The 17,930-nt window shown below is 34.4% G+C and overlaps 1 protein-coding gene across 15 annotated transcripts in view; it reads left to right on the forward strand.

The window, feature by feature from the left end:
* Positions 1-17,930, forward strand: part of NOL4 (nucleolar protein 4) — a 371,002-nt gene that overhangs the window by 269,461 nt on the left and 83,611 nt on the right. For 10 of the 15 annotated variants that reach the window (XM_032245372.1, XM_032245377.1, XM_032245379.1 and 7 more), the window contains 2 exons: positions 8,635-8,814; positions 9,541-9,732. In XM_032245372.1, coding sequence (XP_032101263.1) covers positions 8,635-8,814; positions 9,541-9,732 — 372 coding nt within the window. The remainder of the gene's footprint in view (positions 1-8,634; positions 8,815-9,540; positions 9,733-17,930) is intronic. The other 5 variants (XM_032245373.1, XM_032245380.1, XM_032245381.1 and 2 more) reach the window with 1 other exon arrangement.

Raw genomic sequence — 17,930 nt, forward strand, 5'->3', positions numbered from 1 at the left:
TGGAAGTACTATTGATTTTTTTTTTTTTTTTTTTGAGACAGAGTTTCACTCTTGTTACCCAGGCTGGAGTGCAATGGCACGATCTCGGCTCACCGCAACCTCCGCCTCCCGGGTTCGGGCAATTCTCCTGCCTCAGCCTCCTGAGTAGCTGGGATTACAAGCATGCGCCACCATGCCCAGCTAATGTTTTTTGTATTTTTAGTAGAGACGGGGTTTCACCATGTTGACCAGGATGGTCTCGATCTCTTGACCTCGTGATCCACCCGCCTCAGCCTCCCAAAGTGCTGGGATTACAGGCTTGAGCCACCGCGCCCGGCTGTACTATTGATTTTTATATGTTGATTTTGCATCCTAAAACTTCACTGAAGTGTTTTATCAGTTCTAGGGTCCTTTTGCTGGAGCCTTTAAGGTTTTCTAAGTATAGGATAATATTATCTGCAAAGAGAAATGATTTGACTCCTTTTTCTATTTTGTTGGCTTTTATTTCTTTCTCTTGCCTGATTGCTCTGGTTAGGACTTCCAGTACTATGTGGAACTGGAGTAATGAGAGTGAGCAAACTTATCTTGTTCCAGTTCTTAAGGAAAATGCTTCCAGCTTTTGCCTAGCTAGTATGATGTTTGCTGTGGGTCTGTCATAGATGACTGTTATTATTTTGACTAATTTTATATATCTATAGAAGCTTTTAAAAGTTTTGTAATTTGTGGTTATTTTCCTCATCTTAAGCAAAGAATTATTTTTTAATCTAATGCTTCAAAAGCTCCCCGACTCCAAATTTTATAACTTGCAGGCTTTATAAAATGTGTATTCATCCAATCATGGGAACCTAAAACAACGTTCTAAATATGAAGTAGTGCTTCTTAAATGTTGCTGAAAAGGTTAATATAATGATAGAAACAGTCAAAACAGAGGGGATACCAAATCAATCACAAAATTTATAAACTTAAATTTTATTTTGAAAATATAAAATATATTTAAAAATAGAGAACATAATGAACTACTAATACTCATCACCTAAATTGAACAGTGATTAAGACTTTCCCATATTTTTTAACTTTTTCACTTTTTTATAGTATTTTAATTTATTTTAAGAGACAGGGTGTATTAGTCCTTTCTTATGATAATAATAAAGACACACCCGAGACTGGGTAATTTATAAAGGAAAGAAGTTTAGTTGAATCACAGTTCAGCATGACTCGGAAGCTTCAGGAAACTTATAATCATGATGGAAGGGGAAGCAAACACATCCTTCTTCACGTGGCAGCAGCAAGGAGAAGTGCCAAGCAAAAGAGGAAAAGCTTAAAAAAACCATCAGAACTTCTGATGGATTTCAGTGGCAAGACTATAGCTGGAGTTCAGTGGCAAGGCCATAGCTCACAGCAGCCTGGGATTCATGGACTCAAGCAATACTACTGCCTCATTCTCCCCAGTACACTTCTACAGGTGCATGCCACCATGCCTGGCTAATAGTTTTGGGTTTTTTTGTTTGTTTTGTAAGGATGGAGGTCTCACTATGTTGCCCAGGCTTTTCTTAAACTCCTAGCCTCAAGCAATCATCCTTCTTTGACTTCCCAATGTTCTAGGATTATAGACGTAATTTGGCTTTCTATAGTATTTTAAAGCAAATCCCATGCATTCTTGTCACGCCATCTCTTCGTATCTCAACTTGTATCTCTAACAAGTCTGGATATTTTCTTGCATAAATATTTACTTAACCAAATGTTAAGGTATTACATCTAACAAAAATTAATAATTCCATGTTATTATCTATTATCCTCATCTATAATAGAATATTTTCACTTTTTCAAAACAATGTCTCTCTTGCTTTGGGTTTATTTGAGATACAGCGTAATACAAGCAAGTGTTACACATTTTATTTTATTTTATCTGTTAAATCTCATTTAATATATCTCTTTTCTGTATCAATTAATTGTTGCAGGACCAAGGTCAATTGCCCTTCCCAATGTCTCATATTTTGGAATTGCCTGTGTGCTTTCTTTGGTGTCATTTAAATTCTCTAACTGTTATATTTCCTACAAATGGAATTTAGCTCCAGACAAGTGGTTTTCCAAGCTTGAGTGTGCCTAAGAATCTCGTGAAGGTCATGTTCAAACACAGATTGCTGGGCCTAGATCCAAAGTGTCTGATTCAATTGGTCTGGGGTGGGAGCCGAGCCTTTGCATTTCTAGGAGGTTTCCAGGAGATGCTGATCCTGCTAGTGCAACCAGCACATTTTCAGAACCACCGTTTCCAGATTGAAGTTTGGGTTCAAGTTCTCCTTCTCCCTTTCTTTCTTTCTTTCTTTCTTTCTTTCTTTCTTTCTTTCTCTCTTCCTTCCTTCCTTCCTTCCTTCCTTCCTTCCTTCCTTCCTGCTTGCTTGCCTGCTTTCTCTTGCTTTCTCTTGCTTCTTTCTTTCTTTCTCTCTCTCTCTCCCTCCCTCCCTCCCTTCCTTCCTTCCTTTCCTTCCTTTCTTTCCTTTCTTTCTTGTTGGTGAGTTTGCTTCTTAAGTAGTACCATGTGCTTCATTTCATATCATATCAGAAGGCACGCAGTGCTACACTTGTAATAATAGTGACATTGCTAATAAACTCACTGAGAATAACTGATATTTTTTAAAGTAAATCTAAGATAGTTTTTAAAATTGCACTTTAAACAATTAAATCATCTTCTGTGTAACTCCAAAGTGTAAGCAGTCACTCATTCAGAAAACATTTACTTTGTTTCCACTGTGTGTTTATAGTGCAAGTTATAAAAATGGAAGAAGAGACATGGTGCCTATGTGGACCTCTCCTCACATAACTCTCAGTCTGTATGGAATATGAACATATAAACTCATTTGCACAATACCTTACAGTCAGCACTGAGACAAAGATACACAAAGCATATGAAAGCATGGATACCTGGTACTGAATTCATGTGTTCTTCCCTCATTTAGGATATAATGAGGAAATATAGGTTCCCCTTTTTTTCCATTGGCTGCAAATATCACACACAGCTCCCAACCCCAGCTATGTCTAACACCAAGTAATGTGTTTGTTGCTGAGCCATCCTAGGCTCTGACTACAGAGTAACCAAACAGATTAAGTTTCCTACAAGTGGGAATTTTTCAGGGCCTAAAGCTGCCAGTTCTATTGGGATGGGGAAAATTTGAGAAAAAGAAAGTGCAAATGTATTCTCAGAAGGCTCTTTGCTAAGGAAATCCACACTTTATCATGGGAAGAATAAGCAGAGTATATAGCTAAGGCAAAAATCTACCCTTATCCCCATAAGCCAACACCTGTGTTTTGAGGATAAGAATGTATCCATCTTCTATAGAACCTAAATTGTGGTTCTTTAATAACTTTGTATCCTTTTTTAGTTCTGGTTTAGTTTTTTTTGTTTTTGTTTTTGTTTTTGTTTTTTTTTTTTTAGATTTATACTTGAAATAAGAAAACAATTGCACCTGCAATAAGTTTCCCAGGCTATGGTCATCCAGAGTTCTTATTAAGGCAAGGCAGGCTTATGAGGCAAATGGCTGCTATATTTTATGTGGGTTATTTGGAGACATAATAATTTCTATTCCCTGAGCCTGTGATACCATTCCAATACCCACATTCCCCCATTTATAAAAACCAAATAGTTTTACAGAAAAAAGAGAAATTATAGGCAGTCTTGAATTCCGATCTGTAAAGTTCATGTATTGGATTCTATGACGGGTATGTATTGGTTTTTATCTCAGACTAGTTTGAAGAAAAATGCAAATTAATTTGAAAAGTAGAGAGCAATGATAGTGTTTAAATCTGTGTCAAATTAAGTAACTTGACATCACAGTTTAGGGAATGATTGAAGTAGACTGAGAAAGAAGCTGGAAAATTTGTAGAAATTTAACTTAATCCGATCTTAAAAGATAGGCCCTAAATGGGAAGAAAGGCAAGAAATGATAATTAAGCTAAAAAACAGAATTCAGTTATAAAAATTTCAGTTTGTTTTGTAGGGGAAAATAACATCAATCATCCTTGAGATTTAGATCCTGAATATTTTCAGATCTGCAAGATTGTGCTTTCTTTAAAACTTGAGTAAATAGGGCTATACATTTTTCATTGTTCCAAGTGTTTCTGTGTCCATCAAACAGCTGCAGTGAATGCATTAGCCCAGAATATTTGCATTCAAATAAGTGTATTGTAACATTTTTAAATATTTCACATTGCCATTCAAAAATATATTATGCTTATTACATTTTAGATTTAAGATAGACTTTTCAAACCTATGGAATATTTTCCTTAATATATTGGTAATTTCACCTTGTTAATGATGTGAATTGTAAAGAAATTTTGCTGGTTTTTAAAATTTAACTTTACTGTTAATGTCAGAAATCTGTTCTAGTATTATTATCCCTCCACTGATTACATAGTTATAATATATTAGTGTGTTCCATAAAGCATGCTACACGTATGTTATCATTGCACGGAGGCAGTTTTGAACACTGTGAATTTAAAATTTCCCTTCATAAAAGTCATTCATTATCATTTTCTTTGTTGGTAGATTTGAGAATATCTGCTGCTGCTTACAAAGAGCATATTATTCATTTGGCTGGGGCGATCTATATATTTGAATGATCATGTGTGATATCTGTATTTTTAATCTGTCCTCTAATGATTGGTTGCTGTGCCACTCCAGATTCAATCTCAGGTGACTGAAACTCAAATTTAAGCAAAATTTAAAAGCATGTTGGTGGGTGGGTAGAGGATATATGGTGTTATACAACTTAAGACTCCAGGGCTTAATTTCAGTAATAGTGAGATCTAGATGCACAAATGATGCTATCACAACTCTGTGCTCCTTAGCTCTGCTGGATTCAGCTTGATTTTAGACTAAGGCCAGCCATCTTCACTTAGAGGCAAAAGTGCATGCCTAGCATACAGAAGGTTGGTACCCAAAGGATTGGCAATTTTAGCTGGTAGAGCAAGGGGTCTTTTTCTCAAAGCAAAAGGTGCTGGACCAACAAACAAGTAAGAGACACCGTAACAAGCCCCATGTTTGGTCTTGGACACAATTATAGAAGTTTATGAAAACTGTCTGAATTCACATTCATTTTTCTTTACACATTTGTCTTTCTCCTTCAGCTTTTGCAATCCACTGAGATTCTGAAACTCAACTTTTAATTTTTTTGCTAACTCCCATGCTTCCCCAATGCTGAAATCCTATATAGTTTTATCGGCCCAGTGATGAATGGATGGCCTCTAGTTAACTTCTCTACCACTTTTCTCAGTGTCTGAGGTTAGCCCATCAAATTAAGTTAACTGAGCCTTAATGAGGTTACTTATAATGTGAATAACATATTACCAGTCAGGGTTCTCCAGAGAAACAGAATCAATAAGATCTAAAATATATAGAATAAAGTATTGGCTCATAAGATTACGAAGGCTGAGAAGTGCCATGGATCTGCTATCTGCAAGCTGAATATCCAGGAAACCCAGTGGTAGAGTTCAGTTCCAGTTTAAAGGCCTAAGAACCAGGGACTCAGAATTCTCAGTAAGTCTCTCAGCTCAGCAGTCAGGCAGAATGGGCAAATTTTTCTTTCCTCTGCTTTTTGTTCTATTTAAGCCCTCGAGGCACTGGATTATGCCCTTATGCCCTCCCCCTCATCCCCCCATACACACACTGTGAAGAACAATCTCTTTTAATGATTCTACCACTTCAAATGTCAATCTCATCCAGAAATATCCTCACAGATACACCTGAAAATAATGGGTAGCCAAATATCTGAACACCGTGTCAATCCAGTCAAGTTGACACATAAAACTAACCATTAACTATATTAATATAATTTAGTAGTATAATTATTATGTATATATTTGAAATCATTTATAATATAGAGATATTTAAATATTAATACTAGTTCTGTGAAGTTGTTAAATGGAAGTTAAAGCTCCACGTAAACTTTAAGACACTTCATGAATACAAAACATTATTAAATAGGCTCCAGACCATGTAAAATACATGTATTCTATTAGATTGGCTCAGAGAAATTCATAGTCAGATGTTAAATAATGAAATGGGTTTACTATTTTTTGTTACAGAGGTACTTCTATTTTAAAAGTTTGTGTCAAGAAATACAGTTCCTTAGGAATTGATTTCTACTGATATTATAACAATAGCCTCATAAGTAGTCATCCTATAGAGACAGCATAGAATAGTGTGAAGATGATACACTCAGAGCCAAAGGATTCAGATCCTTTTTCACTTGCTAGCTATGTGAATTGGGAGTCACTTAACCATTTTGTTGTAAGTGAGTTATGTATTTAAAAGGCTTAGAATAGTGTCTGATGCATAATAGGTGCCCATAAATAATTTATTGAATGACTATTGTTCTGTGGCAGAGTATGTTAGCACAAAACAAAATATGTAGTGATACTCAGTATAAAGATTTGCTGAGGGAAGAAATGACTGACTTTGAGATAGACATTTGGAGTTGGAGCAGGAGTGTTTAGAGATTACTGTTAACCATGTTGGTCTTAAAAGTTGTATGTTATTGCTGTTTATTAAGAGTTTATTCTCTTAAATATATATTTTTCCTAAAATAGATATATTTCTTCCAGAGTATGTTTGGTCCTAAGCTGAAAAACAAGAGAGTTTGTCACTATTTCCTTCTGTAGATGTTTTATATTTAAGAAAATATAATTATCTGCATTTGATTATAATAGTGTATCTATATTTTACTTTATCCAGTGAAACAAACAAGTAAAACTGTGGGTATAGCACTAATAAATTATTTAAATAGATTCTATTATATAAAGAAATTGTATAGCAAATTTACTGTTCTATAAGAAAATGTAAATTATGTATCCAATTTATTTAGGTGGAATAACAGTTTTAGGGGAAATCACTTATAAAATGTTTTGTTTAAATATTAACATGTACATCAACCAGTAAATATTTTACATTCTTTCAATTATACACACAAAAACACACATACACCCTTAAAAAGAAATACTTCATGTTGAAGAGAAAACCTTATTTGATCACTGTTAGCTCCTAGGTAGACCTATGTTCGCATACTTGTTATATAATCTCATTCTTCAGATAAAAAAAGATGGTTTCGGCTTTCTGAAGCTATTTTCTTATCTGTAGAATCTGGAGGATAATCCTTTTTCAGCTGGTTGCTATGAAGCTTAAGGTAACCAATTGTCTAGGTATGCAGTTGTGCTAAGTGCTAATTCTTTTTACCTCTCACTTACTTGCTTCATTATTTGCTTTATGGTATTTGATGTCTCAGAAAATATGTTTTATATCATGAAATAAAAATAGAGAATACTCCTTTTTAAATTTGATTACATCTTAGTTTAGTATCTTATCAAAAGTACCTAGAATATGCTAAGATTGGCTAAGATTGGCTAATGTTATGGTCTCAAAGAGATTATATAAAATAGTTTATTGTTATGATGTACATGGCTGAATCAAGCTCCTTATCACACCACATACCTGGATTTTCTTTGTTTCCAGGTCACTCTTCCAAACTTACTCTAAAATTATCTATTACCCAGGATAATTCCAAACTTACTCTGGAATTATCCTAGAGGGTCCTAAGAGAAAATATTTGGATAGGTGTAATCCCAAAATGGAAATTGATCAAAGCCAGTTGATTTATTTTAAACAGCCCATGAACATATAGATATGCTTATGAATTGTATTCTGATAACTGAAGCTCTAAGAAGGCTATCAGCTGTTTACATGTGAAAGTGAACTGTTAAACGTTTTTAATTTTTCAGATGTTTTATGATTTTTACCTGGAAATATGCATCATTATTATTTAATTCTTCTTGCTTTAAATTTGTTGAAGGCTATCAGCTATTTACATGTGAAAATGAACTGTTAAACATTTTCAATTTTTCAGATGTTTCATGATTTTTACATGGAAATATGCATCATTATTATTTAATTGTTCTTGCTTTTAATTTGTTGTGTCTTTTGAATAGTGTGAGAATCCAGAAACATTAAACTTAACAGATGATTAGGAAGAAACCTGGTTCCCATTTTCTAAACCAAAATCAGATGCCCTCTTAAGACTCATAGACAATTTATACATTTATTTTAAAACATGTTAACTAATAACTAATAGTCCTAATCTCAATAACATTTTGTATAGCTCTTGCTGGGCAAGTTAATTAAACATTCCATCCTCAATTTCCATACCTGTTTAAATAATACTATTAAAGTTAATATAATATTGATATAATATAACATTATATAAAGTATAATACTAATACCAACAAAGAGGTCATATTAAGTTCTATGAATATGTGACTTACTGATTCTCTTGCAAAATCAATTACACATTCCTTTTTTATTTGAATATGAATATTGAGAGGAAACAGTAATTGCACTTGAACAGCTAAGTTCAATAAAACTTTCTGCAATGATGGAAACATTCCACGCAGCCAACCAGCACTTGCAATGTGACTAGTGTGAAGTGACCAAAGAAATGAATTTTTAAGTTAATTTGAATTAATTTTGATTTAAACTAAAATCACCACCGCTCTAGAGTTAGCAACTCATAAACAAGGTTTTTGAGAAACAGTTGAAATTAAAGATGAAACATAAAATTTATATGTTTGTGCAATGAATTTAAAAGCACTTATTTCACCTTCTCCTTTCAGTCTCCCGCACATAGTTACTCCAGCTATGACTCTGGGAAAAACGAGAGTGTAGACCGAGGCGCTGAGGACCTCTCGCTAAACAGGGGAGATGAGGACGAAGATGACCACGAGGACCATGACGATTCAGAGAAAGTTAATGAGACAGACGGCGTTGAAGCCGAGCGGCTGAAAGCTTTTAATGTGAGTCCTGCCACACACTCCAAGTGTGGTTTAATTTTTGCCACTTCACTTTCATGTTGTTGCTTGTTGGTAAATGTGGATATTTTAGAGACATGTTTGTTTAATTTACAGAAGGATTTAAAAAGTACATGAAACACTCTTTGCCAACCAGACACCAGAATTGCTGTGTTTTGTTTAGAATTTTAAAGCCAAATGTGAGCTGAAAACTGGAGTTGTGTTGTGTGAGTATGCATGTTTACCTAGTGGATGGAGGGGGCCTCAGCTTAGTCCTCGGAAGAGTACGCCCGTCATCTGTTATTTCTTTTTGCTTTCCTAGCTTATCTAATTATGCATGATAAAAGAGTCAATTGTTTGATTTCAGAGATTAGTCCACTGTGCAGTGTAGCAATGTAACAGTCGTATTCATCATTAATAGAGAATGTAATGGGGTGCTCAATTGTCACAGTCTACTGTTATTTCCTGATTTTTTTCTACACGATAGTCTATTCTTTTCTGTATGTTTGTCTGTCTGTCTTGCCTTTCTCTCTCTTTCTCTCTATTTTTTAATCCAACCATTTAGAAAGTCTTTAAAGAGTGTTTGCTTAAAATTTCTGGCTTTCCATTGCAAAGTTCTCCAGTGCATAAACCAGAAAACAGTATTTTCCTATCGGTAATCAAGACAGGAAGCTAGGAACAGAAGAGAGCAGCCCTCCAAACCCTTCTCCTCTGTCTCCCTCTTGCCAACAGATGTTTGTCAGGCTGTTTGTAGATGAAAACTTGGACCGAATGGTCCCAATCTCTAAGCAGCCCAAAGAAAAGATCCAGGCTATCATTGACTCATGCAGGCGACAATTCCCTGAGTATCAAGAGCGTGCCAGAAAACGTATACGTACTTACCTCAAGTCCTGCAGGCGGATGAAAAGAAGTGGTTTTGAGATGGTGAGTTTTGAATTAAAACACAGCCCTAGACTCCATCAAAATCCCACATGTAAACCATGACACTATTTTTTTTCCATCTTAGTGTCTTTTTTTTATTTTTTACCATAATGTCAGGTCAAAGGGGTTTTTGTTTGCTCGTTTGTTTTTTTCCCCTTCTCCTTTTCATCTTCCTGAAGTATTTATTCCCTTCGTTTATTTAATAAGGAACATCTTGTGAGTCCAGTGCTCACAGAACTGCGTGGTACCATGCCACAGAAAATAAGGGTGATATGAGTAAATACCAGTGAGAACCAGTATCTCGTTCATATTTGTTTTCTTTCTGTCACTACTAAAGTGGGCATGAGGTTATTTAAGTTGTGAACTGAAGCACCAGTCACTGCTTGAGATGGCATCTGAGAATGGCATTCTCTAGAACAAAAGGAAATGGATCCATCTAAGGGATATTGTTTTTATATCAATGGTTAACAAATAGCAGGCCTTGAAACTAAAGATCAGAGAATGAAAATGCTCAGGTGAAAGAAATATAAGGATTTGTTGTACTGGATATGTTTGTGTGCTGGTGGATGGTACCATGAGCTTTCATATTCAGGTGGACTTTATAGACAGATGAGATTATGTTGACATTAGATTACTTGATAGGGTGGAGATTAGAAATCAATGATTCTTAAACTTTATTCTATTTCACTTTGCTCTAATTGTTACATCTAGAAATAATGCACACATTTACAATGTATGCTTTGCCCATTTATTTTTTATGTATATGAACAGTTTCAAAATTTTGTGAAACCATTTTTTTTTTCTCTTCTTATCTGAGAAGGCTGCATAAAAGCCTAGGCTGTTAATGTTTGTGATCTGTGAATCTAATTAGGTATAATTGGGTAGGAGCTGGTGTACGTAAGAGAGGTTTCAGAGTATGTCTGTGCCAATTATCTCAAATCATAAAATCTCCACAGCTGGATATAAAAGGCCATGCTTTATGAAAAATAAATCTAATAAAATCTAATGTTTGATCAATAAATACTATATTCGTTTTCTTTAGATTTACTTAACCCAATGAGTTATGTAACTATTAATCTGTAGACAAATATGTCAAGCTGTTATTGAGTCTGTTGGCTTTGATGCTCAAATTCAGCAAATTCTCTGAAGAAAATTTATTGTTCCAGAAAAGAAAGCCTATCTCCAAGGTGTCCTGATCTTAAATTCATAGTAATAGAAAAGGCCATAAAAAGCACAGTGTTATGAACAAGGTAGGATTGGCCCCTATTGAGTATCATCTACAGCAGGTGATATGATTTCTTTTTTGTTTCCTGAATTTGCATTATGAGACTTTCACCATGCTGCATACATGTATTTTTGTAAAAGTCAAATGAAAATATTTAGGGAAGATATCATCTAAGAGACTTTTAGTCCATGAATCCTCTTGTATCCCAAGTTTTGCCACTGTACCAAGTTAAACCAAATAGCCTAGATATTTAAGTTTAATTATCTCAATCTCTTGAAAAATTACCTAGTTAGTTGCTTTTAATATTATGCAATTGACCTTTTTTGTTTGTAGAAATAAATCTCATGCTAGTTTTTGTATTGTCAAGGTCATTGTTTATTAGGCTGCTAAATGTCCATGACGAAAAACCTGATTTCAGACGTTTCTTCTAGAATGTAAAGCAAGAAAACTAATTTTTTTCCCTGAGGAAGTGGAATGTTTTCACATGATCTCAACACCAGGACTGTGAACCTTAATATGTTCACTTTTGTGCCTTACCACGAGACAATTCAGAGCCAAACTCTCTCCAAGTCTTTTTGTTTAATTTATCTTGGTGGAGATAACCTTCCTTGGTGGATTCGATATTTTTTAATGGAAAAAAGGAGATATGAATTTAGACACAAATAAGTAAATAATCTAATTATGAAAGCACCAGAAAGCAAACCTTTCATGTTTAGGAAATAATATATATTTTTTAGAGGATTTGACTTTTCGATCATTTGCTTCTATTTGTCTAACACAGCTCATAGTAGACGGATCAGACTTTGTTTTCAATACATGGTTTCCCTGATATCTTAACCTTTGGAAAAATACAGTGACACTTGCTATTAATTTCTTAACAAATAGTTATTATAAAAATGAATTAAGTGATTCTTTAAACTGAAAATTATATCAAAACTATACCTAGCCTTTCGTATAAGATCTTGATAAAAACTTTATAATACCTGTGTAGCTATGAATATTCTTCATACAATATGAGTACAGCTATGCATTTCTCTCTCTTTGTCACCAATTAACTTAATTGATGCTAATTAACAAACACATTTTATTTGAATTTTCCACTTGCTATTTGAACTAACTCTTGCCCTCTTTCTTGTATTTGTCATTTACCATCCCCCAGGTTATATTCACAGCTCCTAAGATCTTTATTTATAATCTTTATTTTTAATTGCATCCTCTGGTATCCTCCTTAATAATATTGACTTCCTAGCTGATTTCACAGTTCTTTTACCTTTCCACTTCAGGGATCTGGATGTCTATTTCACCTCAGTCTTTATTAGCATGAATATACCTTGGTGTTAGTCATCATTCCAAGAGCCTGAACTAGCAATATTAAAAATTTCAAAATTTTCTAAATGTTCTCAAGTATTTTCTTATGACTTTACAGAGGAAAAGTCTTGTTCTTATTTGCCCTAGAGAAATAAATCTCACATCTCTGCCCCATATAATTCTATCTTCTTCAGAACATTGCTTCATCAACCATCCATACTCTTTTATATGTTCAGTTTTCCATTTTCTCTGAGAGGAACATATAATCTCTTTTTTTCTTAAAAAAAAAGTTATCAGATATCTATATATATATAAATCCATCTCTTACTCTTCTTCTACAATCTAAGTTCATCTTCCTTTGTCAGGTTTCTCGAAAGAGCATTTTATACTCACAGATGATACTATTACCATGAAATTCTTCAGTAGTCCTTCACATTCAGATTATTCAGACTGTGGTTCTCATCACTATGTAGTTAGCCTACAGATCTGCAAGGTCTGTATCTGTGAATTCAGTCAACTGATTGAAAATATATGGGGAAAAAAAGAGGGTTGTGCCTATATTCACCATGTATAAACATTCTTTTCTTGTCATTGTTCCCTAGACAACACAGTATAGCAGCTATTTACATGTCATTTGCATTGTATGAAGATTTATAAGCAAGCTAGAGATGACTTAAAGTATATGAGACAGTGTGCCTAGGTAATAGGCAAATATTACGCCACTTTATTTAAGGGACTTAAGCATCCTCAGAAGTCCTAGAACCAATCCCACACAGATACCAAAGGATGACTCTACTGAATTAGTTTTTATAAAGATCACAGGCTGGGCATGGTGGCTCACATCTGTAATTCCAGCACTGTGGGAGGCCAAGGCAGGCAGATCACAAGGTCAGGAGATTGAGACCACCATGGCTAACACTCTGAAAACCTCATCTCTACTAAAAAATTTAAAAAAAAAATTAGCTGAATGTGGTGGCACGCATCTGTCGTCCCAGGTACTCAGGAGGCTGAGGCAGGAGAATTGCTTGAACCCAGGAGACAGAGGTTGTAGTGAGCCCAGATGGTGCTACTGCACTCCAGCCTGGGTGACAGAGCCAGACTCTGTCTCAACAAAACCAAACAAAAAATCATATGACCACCTTTGCACAAAACTCAAAGATTGTATACTCAACTAAAACAAACTCATTTTCTTGAGACTTGTTTCTATTCCTCCTCATTTACTCTTACCTGCTTTAGGGCAGTTCATACAGTTCTGTGCTTAGCCACGTACTGTTTATTACCCTAACCACATTTGCAAATGTCTGCCCATGTGCACAATATTCTATTCTCTAAGTACAATACCAGAAATCTACAAATCTTTGGTATTTCATTCCGAATGTCAGCCAGACATTAGAGCAATGATAATTATATCACACTGAATTCTTTATATTCTCCAGCACCTATTTTCTCCACTGATATTCCACCTCATTTATCAAGCCACCAGCAAGTTCCTCTTGACTTGCCTACTGTTAATAACACCATCTTGTCATTTATGCCATTGCTCAAAAATGTAGAATGAGATTTTACTGTTTTTGTGTTTTGTATTTTACCACTCACTAAATTCTGCTTATTCTTTCTTTACTCTGTTTCCTAAATAAATCTTATAATTTCTGATTTTATGTGCTATTATTTCAGTTCTAGTCTTTCATACCTCACACCTATACTCTTGTAAAATCCTTCTAACTCAACTCCCTACTTTCATCTTACAGTCTTCACACACACTATGTCTAGGCAGAGGCAGAAATAAGATTTGCAAAAGCTGAAGATTAAATGACTTAAGATCTTTTTGAAAAGAAAAGTAATATACAATTATAAGAAAAAATTAGGTAGAAAAATGAATGTGTATTTACAGTTTAAAAATATACTACAAAAAATGTAGAAATCACTGAAGTCTGGAAGATTAAAATACTTCTTCTAACATCTAACATTGTTAGACAATTTTCAGATGCACTTACATATAAATCCTTCTGGATTTTAAAATGACTTTCCCTTCCTTCCTGGAATGCTTACAGCATCCAAGAACTCCAGTACTCAATAGGCCCATCCAATTGAGGTGTCCTATGCCTTGCTTTATTGGCTTTATGATAAATCTGCTTTTGCCCCTAGAGTAGTCTTCCTCAATTCTGGCTTTGATAGCATGAAACTCTGTCATCTCAGAACAAATTACAAATTTCTTGCTATAATGTTTTAGCATATGACCTTTTGAAACTGAGAGACCTAGCTTCAATTCCTTGCTTAGTTCAATTCCTGTACAAGTGCATTGTTTCTGAGTCTCTTCTAAACGATAGGGCTGTTGGGGTATTATACATGATCATGTATGTATAATGTTTAGCGTATAATGTGGTACCTTTCTACCTGTCCTTCTAATATGTTCAAATTATTTCCTTTCACACCTTGGTTCATCATATGAGACTGCTGCTGCTTTCAATGTGGTGTCTCTTGGTCCACTAATATTTTTATGACTCGGGGATTATGGGTACCCTTTGTTCATTTTTTTACTAAATGCATTAAAATTAAAGAATAACTAGGCTGTGAAGAATATAGCCAAATTGTTTTTCAAAGCTACTCATCATTGTATCTTTTACTTTTAGCAAGATGTTGACCTGAGCCTCATGCGGTATGTTCTTTTCACATACACACACCCCATCCAGCTTCCCACCACAAACACATACAAATCCCGAATAAAATATAACAATTAAAAAAATACTCAGCTACGCTCAAAAGAAAGAAAAGGAAATTTCCAGATACCTGAAATGAATAGGAAAATCTTAGCCAGAATTGTAAGCCCTTAATTGTGTGTATGAATGTCCACCCAAGTTCAGGATACATGTGTTTTAGTTTCCTAGCAGACAGGCACATAAACTGAGAAATGTATATAAAGTTGGGCCCAAGAAAAGCTAGTCCTCTATTTTTCTCTATGAAAAAAGAAATAAAAAATATCCTAATACAGATTTTAGGAATAAAAATGGTATACATTTTAATTAAGCATTGAAATTAAAGCCTTACTAAATGGGTTAAGTAGATTATAAGATTCAGCCAAGGAGAAAGTAAACTGTAACACAGAAGTATGCAAGTTACCCACAGAAAAAAAATAGAAGGTAAATATGAAAAAGAAATTAGGATGAATATTAGGATGATAAAGATAGATTTAATAGGCATTCCAGATGAGAAATTAGAATAAAGAGGCAAATTGAAAAAGATGAGGAATTTTTCAAAATTGATTGAACCTGAATCCTAATAACAGATAAGTGTTAAACAGTATGCATTAAAAAAAAAAATCATACCTAGGGATATTACAGTAAAACCACAGAAGAGGAAATAAATTCTTAAATGTGCCAGAAAGAAACAACAGATTATCTACAATAGAAAAAAAGCGGGGAGCTGGGGAGAGATAGCATGGGGAGAAATGCCAGATGTAGGTGATGGGGAGGAAGGCAGCAAATCACACTGCCACGTGTGTACCTATGCAACAATTTTGCATGTTCTTCACATGTACGACAAAGCCTAAAATGCAATAAAATATATAAATGGGGGAAAAAAAGAAAAAAAGCATGAAAAATTTATTCAAAGTACTAAGAAAAAACGCTTCAAGAAAAACTACTTTTAATTCACAAATCAATGCCCAGCTCAGCTCTACTTTCAAAGTGAGGAGGAAAGAAATACTTTGGATAATTTCTGAGGCTACTACTCACACAGCTTGACCGATTCCAGAGGAATTCCTCTATCCTAAGAAGGAAACTGAATCCAGGAGGAAATAATAAAAAAATAGCAGCATTGGTGAGCGTCTGAAGAAAAGCACCTGGATTTGCTAGTCAGTGAACCTTGGTTCTTGTCTGTGCTTTTCCAGTTGCTACTTGTGGATTTTCTATCTCTGAGCCTTGGTCTCACCCGGGAAAAGAAAAATGGAAATGATAGCTCTTATCCTAAAGATGAAAACCAAAGGACTTGAAATAACAAATGTAAAAACTCCTAGGACAGTCCCTGGTACACCTAGTATGGCACTTGGTGCATGTGAGAAAAACAATAAAATGCAATTTATTCTGAAATTGAATTTCACAGTTCCCTTTCCTGGGAAACCTGCACTGTCCCAATCTGTTGAGCTACTGGAAGGACTAAATCAACTAGGTCTTTATCTATTTAGTCCTCACTGCTAGCTAACAGCAGCCTCACATCTTTCTCTCTTCTGTGTGCAAATTGTACTTTGTGGTACATCTTTTGTAGTTTTATTTTATCCTGTCTTATATTACTGTTATCTATATTTGGCCTTAGCTCTTTAAGAAGAAATTATGTTCCTTGAGTACTATGCTTCTTAACTTGTTCATCTCTGTATCACCCACAATGTCTTACATAATACAAGTAGTTGCTCAAGAAAGTTGCTCAATTCATGTTCAATTCAACTGAATTAAAATTGATGAATGAAAGATTGAGTGACTGGATGGATATTTACTAATGTGCTTCTTTGTGGTAGAAATTAGTTGAGAGATAAGATAATTTTTATTGTGTGATATGAGTTTCACACAATTTAACTGAAAATGTGGCCTAATACATTTTAAATCATTAGCAAGTAATTTTTACTAAAGAAAACAGTTATATAACTTTCAATTTTAACTATTTTCAACCTCTCAAAACATTAAAAAAATATATTTTATCTTAGCCAAAAGGCTAAGAGTTAATACATTAAACAAAATTTAAATATATTTAGCAATTAGTGGGAATAGGTAGTGATATTAATTATATGAAAGGAATTGGTATACACTTTGTTTCACAAATAATTAGGAAAATGATATCATAATGTACAATACTTGTAAGTATATGTAACATGAATTTGAGACTTAAAATCTATTTTGTAGCATATATACAAAATGTACTGTATTTTATATATTTAAAATAAATCATCATGTAGTTATAAATGAAAGCATGTTATTTCCGTTGATAATTGAGTTCATCTTGTGTCTTGATCAGAGGCATTGTCAGATGATATTAACTAAATTATGCTTCTAAGTCTTCAACTAGAAGACTTATTAATTCCCATGTGAAAGATCATTATTAATGGCCAATAATATTCTAAAATTAAGGCCAAAACATAGACCATTAATTCATAAATGAAATATTTCTAATCAAAGCCTAGACAAAGATTAAACAGCTTATATCCTATTTCTGCTAAAACACACTTTCAAACTCCTTTTAAATTAATCAAGAGAATTTTCTCAAACAACTAGAAAGTTCAAGAATTCACATATAGTGGATCCACGGGCTCCAATGTCAGGGCTTTGCTGTTCTCCTTGTTCTTAATTATGCTTCTCTTGCGTATTGATTTATGTCTTAGACCACTTCTTGCTAACTGTTTGAAAATGTTGCCATCAGCAGTTCTAAGCCTCCAAACTTAAAACTCGCAACACAAGAGGAATCCTCCAACTCCAGGTCTCAGTTCTCAAGAAAGAACTTTGCTTGACCCTATTTGAATTATATGTCCACCTTCTTGGATCAGTCACTGGAAACAAAAGTATTGAGTTCCCATGATTGCCCCGGACAAACTCTGGTGGCCAGGGTTAATTGAGGAAGGAACTTTTCTTATTTCTTCCATCAAAACCGTGTGGAATAAAGTAAGGACAGTTGAACTTCTATTTTA

The sequence above is a fragment of the Sapajus apella genome, unplaced genomic scaffold, assembly GCF_009761245.1.
Source record: "Sapajus apella isolate SASKATOON/1434 unplaced genomic scaffold, GSC_monkey_1.0 scaffold57, whole genome shotgun sequence".
NCBI classification, from domain to species: Eukaryota; Metazoa; Chordata; class Mammalia; order Primates; family Cebidae; genus Sapajus; species Sapajus apella.